Source organism: Ahaetulla prasina, chromosome 4, assembly GCF_028640845.1.
Source record: "Ahaetulla prasina isolate Xishuangbanna chromosome 4, ASM2864084v1, whole genome shotgun sequence".
In the NCBI taxonomy this organism is placed as follows: Eukaryota; Metazoa; Chordata; class Lepidosauria; order Squamata; family Colubridae; genus Ahaetulla; species Ahaetulla prasina.
The window spans coordinates 14,663,223-14,675,330 of record NC_080542.1 but is presented as its reverse complement, the minus strand read 5'-3'; the positions used below and the strand labels follow the sequence as shown (position 1 = coordinate 14,675,330).

The 12,108-nt window shown below is 35.2% G+C and overlaps 1 protein-coding gene across 1 annotated transcript; it reads right to left on the bottom strand.

The window, feature by feature from the left end:
* Window positions 1-1,083: 1,083 nt before the first annotated feature.
* Window positions 1,084-10,449, bottom strand: LOC131197969 (vomeronasal type-2 receptor 26-like). The gene is made up of 6 exons (XM_058182475.1): window positions 10,295-10,449; window positions 7,996-8,287; window positions 6,251-7,111; window positions 5,424-5,651; window positions 4,215-4,341; window positions 1,084-1,985 (listed from the first exon to the last, which is right to left on the bottom strand). Exons 1-6 carry the CDS (start codon window positions 10,447-10,449, stop codon window positions 1,084-1,086), a joined length of 2,565 nt encoding a protein of 854 aa, XP_058038458.1.
* Between the last annotated feature and the right edge of the window lie 1,659 nt (window positions 10,450-12,108).

Genomic DNA, 12,108 nt, shown 5'->3' with positions numbered 1-12,108 from the left:
TTCATCCATTTGTATATTATATACAAAGTCAACTTATTGCCCCCAACAATCTGGGTCCTCATTTTACCTACCTTATAAAGGATGGAAGGCTGAGTCAACCTTGGGCCTGGTGGGACTTGAACCTGCAGTAATTGCAAGCAGCTGCTGTTAATAACAGACTGTCTTACCAGTCTGAGCCACCAGAGGCCATCAGTATGATGCTACTATGAATGCATGTCTATTGGCCAGGGATGGATGAGCAAGGTTTTAGTATTAGAAAGCTTTGGTGCAAATACCTGACAAGGAAGCTCATGATTTTGACAGATTGATTGACTGATTGATATGCAGTCAAGTTGTTTTCGACTCATATTGACTACATAGATAGATTTCCTCCATTATAACAACCTTTAATCTCACCTTTCAAGTCTCCCAACTGTACATTCATTGTCATGTGTGCAACATTATTCACATTATACTAAATGCCATTTCACATGACAGCTCATGTGGTATAGTGGTAGAAGGTTCTGAACTACTAGTAATATAGAGAGTAAGGAAAATACTTTAAGAGAAATATACAAAACTGCATAAAGAATTGATTTTTTTAAAATTCAGAGGGATGAGATAACACTTGGAAGTAAATCAGGCAGAAACCTCCTTAATTCATTGTAATATAAAAAAGGGAAGAATTCCAGCACATGACTTAGTCATTTCTTGAATGGATTGCTGCAACACAATTTATATCTATATCCATGGAGAGTATTCAAATTTTCAGCTCATTCTACATGGACAGTTGTGGCTGGACAGTTATGGGTGTACGTCACTTTTGACATGTGACACCTACAGTCCATAAGGTGATGATTACGTGCTGCTGCTTGTCAACTGATGACAGAAGAGTTATCAATTTTTTTACAGATAGCTGGTTGAAAAGAACGAAACCACACTGATTATCTCTCTGGTAATTAACAAATTTTATTCAATTTCAGTTGTAGAGTAGGAGGTTATATGACGAGAACACAAAAACCAAGCTGTATAAAATACAAGATGTTTACTTAAAAATGGAATAGCATTATGGAAATCTACTTAATTGCACCCAATGTTAAATTCTTAAATTCTTCCCCTTCTTAGCTGTTCCTTGTTATTTAAGTCAGGCCTCATCAGAATAACGTAACATTTTGGGAAGATGATAAAAGCCAATAACCCCCCGCTGGAGCACAAAATGGAGAAGATCTCTACAGCCACCATATATTTCCCCTTTGTGCTCAAGTATGATGGAACAAATGATAGCCAGATGCTGCAAAATATCAACATGCTAAAGGTAATAAATTTGGCTTCATTAAAGGTGTCAGGTAACTTCCGGGCCAGGAAAGCCACTATGAAACTAATAGTTGCCAGGAAACCCATAAAACCAAGGACACAGTAGAACATGACAGTTGACCCTTCATTACACATTAAGACAATTTCCTTTGGCATGGAATACATGTCAACATCTACGAATGGGGGAGAGGTTGATATCCATACTGTACAAATAATGGTCTGAATAAAAGAGCAAGAAAGGACCATAGAAAGACCCAGTCTCTTCCCCATCCATTTTCTAATTCTGGACCCTGGCTTGGTAGCCATGAAAGCAAGAATTACAATGATAGTCTTTGCCAAAACGCTAGAAACTGCCACGGAGAAGATGATGCCAAAAGTAACTTGCCGAAGAAGGCACTTCCATTGATGAGGCTGACCAATAAATAGCAAAGCACAGAGAAAGGAGAGCAGGAGGGAGATGAGAAGAACGTAGGTGAGGGTCTCATTGTTGGCTTTCACAATAGGGGTGTCATTGTTTTCAATGATGAGCCAGAGCATCAAAATAGTAGTGATAGAAAAAATAATAATAAAACTGATGAAGGTGATACCCAAAGTTTCTTCATAGGACAAAAATGTTACATATTTTAGAACGCATAAATTTTGCTCCTCATTGGGATAATGATCTTGTGGACACTGAAAGCATTTGTCCATGTCTGTGAAAAAAGAAAAGCGGTCTTCTATTTTATTAAATTAAAAAAAATATTTAGCCATGAAAGCAAGAATTACAATGATAGTCTTTGCCAAAACGCTAGAAACTGCCACGGAGAAGATGATGCCAAAAGTAACTTGCCGAAGAAGGCACATCCATTGATGAGGCTGACCAATAAATAGCAAAGCACAGAGAAAGGAGAGCAGGAGGGAGATGAGAAGAACGTAGGTGAGAGTCTCATTGTTGGCTTTCACAATAGGGGTGTCATTGTGTTTAATGAAGAGCCAGAGCATCAAAATAGTAATGATAGAAAAAATAATAATAAAACTGGTGAAGGTGATACCCAAAGTTTCTTCATAAGACAAAAATGTTACATATTTTAGAACGCATAAATTTTGCTCCTCATTGGGATAATGATCTTGTGGGCACTGAAAACATTTGTCCATGTCTGTGAAAAAAGAAAAGCAGTCTTCTATTTTATTAAATGTCACGTTTTGAATTTCTTAGATTTTCCTGTCACGTTTACAATGAGAAATTCTTCAATTGTACGCAATGACTCATATGAATGAGTATAGCTTCCAACTATATTAATTGTTCCCATTGTTCCCATCACCCACCTCTTTTCACTTATGACTGTAACTTTGTTGCTTGTATCCTTAAGATTGATATTGATTGTTTCCTGATTGCTTATTTATACCCTATGACTATCATTAAGTGTTGTACTTTGTGATTCTTGATGAATGTATCTTTTCTTTTATGTACACTGAGAGCGTATGCACCAAGACAAATTCCTTGTGTGTCCTGTCACACTTGACCAATAAAAAATTATATTCTATTTTATTAAATGTCACGTTTTGAATTTCTTAGATTTTCCTGTCACGTTTACAATGAGAAATTCTTCAATTGTACGCAATGACTCATATGAATGAGTATCGCTTCCAACTATATTAATTGTTCCCATTGTTCCCATCACCCACCTCTTTTCACTTATGACTGTAACTTTGTTGCTTGTATCCTTAAGATTGATATTGATTGTTTCCTGATTGCTTATTTATACCCTATGACTATCATTAAGTGTTGTACTTTGTGATTCTTGATGAATGTATCTTTTCTTTTATGTACACTGAGAGCATATGCACCGAGACAAATTCCTTGTGTATCCAATCACACTTGGCCAATAAAAAATTCTATTCTATTTTATTAAATGTCACATTTTGAATTTCTTAGATTTTCCTCCCATGTTTACAATTAGAAGTTCTTCAATTGTACGCAATGACTCATATGAATGAGTATAGCTTCCAACTATATTAATTGTTCCCATTGTTCCCATCACCCACTTCTTTTCACTTATGACTGTAACTTTGTTGCTTGTATCCTTAAGATTGATATTGATTGTTTCCTGATTGCTTATTTATACCCTATGACTATCATTAAGTGTTGTACTTTGTGATTCTTGATGAATGTATCTTTTCTTTTATGTACACTGAGAGCATATGCACCGAGACAAATTCCTTGTGTATCCAATCGCACTTGGCCAATAAAAAATTCTATTCTATTCTATTTTATTAAATGTCACATTTTGAATTTCTTAGATTTTCCTGTCACGTTTACAATTAGAAATTCTTCAATTGTACGCAATGACTCATATGAATGAGTATAGCTTCCAACTATATTAATTGTTCCCATCACCCACTTCTTTTCACTTATGACTGTAACTTTGTTGCTTGTATCCTTAAGATTGATATTGATTGTTTCCTGATTGCTTATTTATACCCTATGACTATCATTAAGTGTTGTACTTTGTGATTCTTGATGAATGTATCTTTTCTTTTATGTACACTGAGAGCATATGCACCGAGACAAATTCCTTGTGTATCCAATCGCACTTGGCCAATAAAAATTCTATTCTATTCTATTCTATTCTATTCTATTTTATAAACAGCTTTCATGAAAATGATACTGAAATAATCGCATCTAATTAATTATTTAAACATGTACACTACTGCATGATGGACAACCAGCAGGTGGTAGCTGTGGCTAGTAGAGTGTTTTTATCATTTTAATGTTTTCTAAATTGTTTAAATTTTAGAATTGTAAGCCTCCCAGACTCACTCGGTTGAGTTGGGTAACTAGAGAAATTGAATCAATCAATCAATCTGAGTCCCTCAGCAGATGGTCAGGTGTTATCGCAGCCGACCAGTAAACAACTATTGCTCTACAAATGATCACTTACCTTTCTCATCAGAAATCTTCCCTCCTGGACAAGGAAGGCAGTCATAGCAGCAAAATGGTTTCCCTTCCTTCTCGGCCTTCCTGTAACCTGGATGACAATGATCATTGCAGAGAGAAAAAGGCTGTGTCTAAATATAAAAGAAAGAGAAGAATCCTCTCCATCTTGCAAATGTGCATATATACAAATAATCATAGCGGTAAGTGCTTTCACAGATGAATCATTCAGATGAATCAATGAATCAATCATTCATTAAATGGTCATTTATAATGCAGAATATTTTAGGGAAAATCATTTATCAATTGTTTCTGCAGATCCAAAAGTTCATCTACAGAGTGATAGATAGTAGGCAGTGAATCAGAGGAAAAAAAATAAGTAATCTGACATATGTCAGCACTAATCGAATGCCATTTAAATGTCACGTTTTGAATTTCTTAGATTTTCCTCCCATGTTTACAATTAGAAGTTCTTCAATTGTACGCAATGACTCATATGAATGAGTATAGCTTCCAACTATATTAATTGTTCCCATTGTTCCCATCACCCACTTCTTTTCACTTATGACTGTAACTTTGTTGCTTGTATCCTTAAGATTGATATTGATTGTTTCCTGATTGCTTATTTATACCCTATGACTATCATTAAGTGTTGTACTTTGTGATTCTTGATGAATGTATCTTTTCTTTTATGTACACTGAGAGCATATGCACCGAGACAAATTCCTTGTGTATCCAATCGCACTTGGCCAATAAAAAATTCTATTCTATTCTATTTTATTAAATGTCACATTTTGAATTTCTTAGATTTTCCTGTCACGTTTACAATGAGAAATTCTTCAATTGTAGGTACTGACTCATGAATGAATATAGCTGCCAATTATATCTAAATCATTATTTTGGATACAAACTGTGGTATAAATGAATGCAATCTAATAAATGTGACATTCCTGCATGTTAAGCCAGGAGAGGTGACATGCTGATCCTGAAATATATGATTCCTGCATATTGGTACTCTGTGCAAAAGGAAATATTTGAACATTTCATGTTTTGTTGGATACTTTCTCCTATGTTATCATCATCTGACATTTCTTTCTACATTTGCTCTTTATTTTCAGACAGCTTCCTGAGATATTGGCAGAAGAGTTACATCAAAAAACATTCTTTTTCAACCTGTTTAATTCTCAAAAAGAACTCAAAGAGCTACAGGACCTACCTGATTAAACCACTTTGGCCAAATTATGGATTCCTCTGAAATAGTAAATGTTTTTTCTGTGAGAGACAAGGGTTGTATGTCTCCAACTTTGACTCTAAGGAAGGAAAGGTTTGGGAATGTTACCCAGTTGATAATATCAAATCCAGTTTCCATTTCTCCATTTTCATTGAAGAAAACTGTTTCCCCAACACTGTTGTTAAATGAAATGATTTTCACAAAATGGTTGAGCTGAAGAGAGAAGATGAAATATCAGGATATATTTAATGACATTGCTCTCTTCCATTTAACTTTGTTTCGTGTAAAACAAATAGGCAGAAAACAGGGATTAGAATAAGAGAAATGAAGAGAAAAAGGAGAAATTAAGATGAATAAATGCATCTTCTGAGAAGGTTTTTGATTGCTTGATAGATGTTGCTATGCAAGGTCATACATATCCCTAGTTGAATGTTAATTGTGTCTATATGGTTAAGTTCATAGGAAACTCTCAGACAAATAGCCTGTCAGAGCTTCAACATTGCATACAATATTTCATCTATGGCTCATCAGGCAGATTTCTCCGCACAAAACTGGAGCGGCTTGGAATCACAATTTCAATCTGTATAGAACTACTATGGAAGAGTTAAATCGAAATTTATCCCATTTAGGAAAACCATGTTATATACTGTGAGAATAGGGTTCACTTGTGAAGCAATGCTAGCTTTCATGGCTGGTATCAGCTATTTTACAATGTTTATGGTCTTAAGAAATATGGAAGTATACGACTTTTCTAGTTAATCTAGGATCTCTTCCATGAACCACACTGAAATCCTGTTTGTCCAGGACATTACCTTCCACAGATGTTGAGCCAGTAGGCTTTGGGTAGCTTCATGGACACTGTTTTTCTTTTTTGATCGAAATGAAAGCATGTTATGCAAAGCATATGCCACGGCGTAGACTGCATTGTAGACACTGTAGCTATGGGAGGTCATGCTCATTTCAAACAATGATGCTGGAAGACTCTCCAGTTTCTCCTCACCTGTGCAGGGAAACCTTTCTTGCCTGTCTACTGTAGATCCAGAAAAGAAACATCCAAACGCCTCTTCCCAGAAAGCCCGAATAAAGCTATTTCCTATTTCATTGGTAGCATTTGTCAATTGAAGAAATTCAGTGAATCTCGGGACCTCCTTTGAATGAACTGCTAAGGACAGGCCGCCATGAAGCAAGTCTATGTCTTCATTCTTTTGAAAGGAGAACGATGTGAATTCCATCTGTGCCGTCATAATGTAAACCCTTCCTCTCTCCCTTATGGCTGCATCTTCATGTTTTGATACCATGGGAAACAGTCTGACAAATATCATGGTCTCAATTTCACCATAGATAATGCATACATTAGTAATACTTTTGATTATGACTTCATACATGTTTAACCCCTCTGTCACCATCTTATCAATGTCAGTAACTGATGTAATTACTGGGAATCTTTCAATATAATCAAAACAGATTCCTCTTTGAGAAAAGATAGGAAGGACATCCTGGATAAATCTCTCTCCATTGTTATCATTGTCATATACCACTCCGATCCAGGTCCACTGGAAATGCAACAGTAACTGGAGAATCCCTTTATATTGTCTGTGTACATCTGGAAACATCTGGTGAGAGGAAATAGCCTGAGTTTTCGTATTCATCTCAGAAGCAGAGCCATATGTGAACTATAGAAATTAAAGAAAAATGTATTAAAGTATTTATATCTAGATAAATCTTTATTTTGATTTTTTTACATGAATTTGACTGGGATAAAATTTCCTTTTTACGTAAAAAGATTATGAACCCAAGTTTGCTAATCCTTTTTTCTCCTCATAGTGTTTCGATCATTACATAAGCCATAGGAGAACATTAGCTGTTTTTAAATTTTTAGAAAACATCTCAAATAAAAATGCTTAATTATAGTAATCTCTAATGCAAATGCACTTTATCACAATTTCAAACAACAAGTATCCCAAAAACACATTGATTAACTAAATTCAACAGTGATCCATATCTATAAGACCATTTTATGAAAGATTAGAGTTATTGTGAATAACTGCAATAGAGCTTAACATGTAATTGTTCAAAAAATTATGAATTAATATCTGAAATACATTAAATAAATACATTATTTCTCATTGAAAGAAAAAGAAAAAAGTGATGCTGAATGAAGATTTTGTGCAGTTGATAGCTGTGTTTCGGGGATTTAAGATATAAACGTAATGAATGGAAAGAATAAAATATATCTCAGAATATATAAATTAGCGTCATTGAGGCTATTATTGATGTACGCCAAAAAGCAATTCATAGGTTGGTAAAAATTGCATTTTACCATTCAGTGAATGGTCATAATTTAATAACCAAAAGAAAGAATCATCTTTTTCAAAATAATTTGTCCTTTAAAAAGTGATGCTTCTTTGTATTGCTATAAGATATTTATTCAAATGTCATTTTTAATTTTTAGTGAACAAAACTATCTCTGTGCATGTTTCAGTGTGAGAAACATACGTAGATGAAAGACAGCAATTAGACATACAGACTGAGTTAAAATCTGGGAGGAAACTCTTACTTGTGGAATCTTATAAATGGACAGGATGACTGCCATGTGGATACAAACTTCAGAATTAGGTCCTCCAATGACTGACACTAGGTTGTTCTCTGTGTCACAGTTGTAGTTAGGGATTAACTTGCCTTGTGTTGAGAAGAGTTCCAGTGAGGCATGATATGTCCAGCTTGCAATAAAATTGCTGTTATAGATATGGGAGCCCAGAGTGAGGTTGGGCAAAATCTGGGGATTTTCATTGATCTCCTTTTCAGCAAATGCCAAAGACAAAATGTGTTGGTAGAGCTGAGTCACTACCCTGAAATGAAAATTACAACTTGAGTACATTGATTTCGGGAATAGAAAGGTAGGACATTTTCATTCAACTCACAGCTTTAAACATAATGAACTCATAATTACCCTCATATGGTTGCTGATGAACGTTATTGAATACTGATTTAAAAACATTAACATCAGAAAATTGCCAAGAATGCAAGTATACTACTGAGTTCCATACACAATTAAATATCATTACTGCCTTTGTGCTTCATGCTGTAATTATATCTATATTCGGCAGCACCTTTCTGCAAGTATGAAACAGCAGCAGCAGTTTTTCCTAGCTATAGTGGTCTTGCAAAATTTGAAATAGCACTAGCACTTAGACTAATATACTACTTTATAGTGCTTCACAGCCTTCTCTAAGTGGTTTACAGAGTCAGCATATTGCCCCCCAAAATGTGGGCCCTCATTTTACTGACCTCAGAAGGATGGAAGGATGAGTCAACCTTGAGCTGTTCAGAATTGAACTCCTGGAGAGAGAGCAGTGAGTTAGCCTGCAGTACTGCATTCTAACCACTGTGGGATCACGCTTATTATACAATAGATAGATAGATACAGTGGTGGGATTCAGCCAGTTCGCACCACTTCGGGAGAACCGGTTGTTAACTGTCTGAACAGTTTGGCAAACTGGTTGTTGGAAGAAATCATTAGGGCAGAGAACCGGTTGTTAAATTACTTGAATCCCACCACTGCATAGATAGATAGATAGATAGATAGATAGATAGATAGATAGATAGATAGATAGATAGATAGATAGATAGATAGATAGATAGATAGATAGAGAAATGGGGAGAGAGGGAGGGGGGAGGCGACTACTTTATATCTGAGTATAAATTATCAGATGAAAGATATTTTAAAATATTTGATAAGATTGTTATCTTCACACATGTACAGGCATTTTATTAAATTTAAAAAATAATTGTTTAACATCAGAAAATTGCCAAGAACGCAAGTATACTACTGAGTTCCATACACAATTTAGACAGACAGAGAGACAGAGAGATAGATGATAGATAGAGAGATGATACATAGATAGATAAGCAGATAAGATAGATAAGATAATTCATAAGATATTATTATGAATAATTAAATTCCCAGGAAATTATTGATAATAAATTCAATCTGTTGATGTTCATTTTAGACACTGTGAAATCAGAGCAACTTTATATCTGAGCGTAAATGATCAGATGAAAGATATTTTAAAATATTTGGGAAGATATTTGGGAATCCACACTGCATTTCGGACATTAATACAATTGAGCATGTCCAGAAATATTTTACAAGAAGAGTCTTCCACTCCTCTGATCGCAACAAAATCCCTTATGCCACCAGACTTGAAATCCTGGATTTAGAAAATTTAGAACTCCGCCACCTTCGGCATGACCTGAGTATAACTCATAAAATCATCTGCTACAATGTCCTTCCTGTCGAAGACTACTTCAGCTTCAACCACAACAATACACGAGCACACAATAGATTCAAACTTAAAGTGAATCACTCCAATCTTGATTGTAGAAAATGTGACTTCAATAACAGAGTTGTTAATGCCTGGAATGCACTACCTGACTCTGTGGTCTCTTCTCAAAATCCCCAAAGTTTTAACCAAAGACTATCTACTATTGACCTCACCCCATTCCTAAGAGGTCTGTAAGGGGCGTGCATAAGAGCACCAGCATGCCTACCCTTCCTGTCCTAATGTTCCCTTTGGTTGTATTCATTTTGTGTGGTTATTTCATGCTTATACTTATATATATTGTTGTGTTTGACAAAATAAATAAATAAAAAATAAAATAAAAGATTGCTATCAGAATTACGAATTCATCTACATGAATGAGAATGCTGAATTGACTTTCACAACCAACATTGTGGTTGGGAATTCTTAAACAATTTCAGTCTTCACGTAAAAGGGTTAATACAATATAGAACCAGCACAAATCCGTGAAAGTCATATTCCCAATAATTAGTTTTAGATTAAGGAACATCTTACTCAGTATCATAGAAAAGGTCAGTAGAAGGCTTTTCATGAAAGTGTATTGTGTTTGAAAATATATAGATCTGAGACAAAATACCAGCAACAATGACATCTCCTGATTGATAGTATTGATGAAGAATTGGAACAGGATCGTTAACAATGCAGTTCATGTTAGGAATCCCTGAGAGTACCCTGGACAAAAGTATTAAGAGAATACAGAAAGCTTCATCAATTTTCATGATAGAATTTCTTCTTTGCAGTCTTTCATTTGCCCAATTTTGTCTTGGCTGAATAGCATAGCCTAACCTGAATGACCACTCGGTTGGTTTATAGCATCTTTGCAATGCATTAAAGGACAGCAGCAACATATATACAGCATATACACTGCTTCTTTACGTTATAGAGCAAATAATGACAAGGTGCTTCTGTCTCTGTTTTCTGGTGATTAATGAAATTCCCTTGAGATTTGGGGATGAAGCAAAAGTAATTGGAGTTAATTGGATAGTTACCAGAAAAATAACCACCTATTCAAGACCACAAATCCTGTGATATATCGCAGGAATATATTCATCACCTTTCACCACAAGCCATCTCCATCCATTCTCCCTGGATTAGCAAAAGACTCACAGGTCCTTAGAAATAAATAAATAAAAAAATACAAGGTATTCCTTAGTGTTCCATATCAAACTTTGGGGATTTTCATTTTCTTTTCAATGGGATTGGAGTGAAACATGAATTGAAAAGCAACCTGGAGTTAAGGAGAAACTTCCTAACAGTCAGGACAATTAACCAGTGGAACAGCTTGCCTCCAGAAATTGTGAGCGCTTCATCACTGGAAGTTTTTAAGAAGATGCTGGACAGTCACTTGTCTGAGATAGTTTAGGTTCTCCTGCTTGAGCAGAAAGCTAGACTAGGAGACCTCCAAAGTACCTTCCAGCTCTATTCTAATAATTCTAATTCTAATTAATTCTAATTCTAATTTTAAATATTTTACATAATATTATAAACTAATCTGTCAGAACTGAATAACACAAATCTTTTTTTCTATGAAAATAAAACTGTCTTTAAAATGTGTTTCATTGTTTAGATTAATATCATAAGCATGGGGCGAATCATCAAATTACCTCAAATTTTGTCACTATAAGTAACAGAATTGGAAGGGACCTTGAAGGTCATCTAGTCCAACCCCCTGCCCATGCAGGAGACCTATACCAGGGATTCAAACTGCTGACCTTTCTGATCGACAAGCTCAGTGTCTTAGCCATTGAGCCACCTAGCCAGGCTACTATACATGAAGAGCTAAAGAACTTGATTTCTTGTGACCACTCCTACATCCCACTATAAAGTCAGACTCACCCCACTGACTTTTCCTTTCTTGAATTTCTCTAGGGAACATTGTTTTGTAGTATACTGTACATTTGTTTGAACACAGATGCAAGAAGCACTGAATAAAAATTACTTTGTCAGGTTAAAATTACTGGATGGACATCACAATATTTATGCAATCTACATTTAAAAAATAGTTCTAACTTTAACAGAGGGTGAAAGGTTCTTATAGTATCTCATGCTCAATAGAATGGAGGTTAGAAGCCACATAATAATAATAATAATAATAATAATAATAATAATAATAATAATAATAATAACAACAACAACAACAACAACAACAACAACAACAACAACAACAGCAGCAACAACAACAGAGTTGGAAGGGACCTTGGAGACCTTCTAGTCCAACCCCCTGCCCAGGCAGGAAACCCTACACCATTTCAGAAAAATGGTTATCCAACATTTTCTTAAAAACTTCCAGTGTTGGAGCATTCACAACT

Excerpts from the sequence above, each read along its gene's own strand:
- LOC131197969 (XM_058182475.1), bottom strand. The coding sequence starts at position 10,449 with ATGAACTGCATTGTTAACGATCCTGTTCCAATTCTTCATCAATACTAT. Across the intron at positions 7,112-7,995 it reads CCATTTATAAGATTCCACAA|TTCACATATGGCTCTGCTTC; the intron begins GTAAGAGTTTCC and ends TAATTTCTATAG. Across the intron at positions 5,652-6,250 it reads TGGCTCAACATCTGTGGAAG|CTCAACCATTTTGTGAAAAT; the intron begins GTAATGTCCTGG and ends TTCTCTCTTCAG.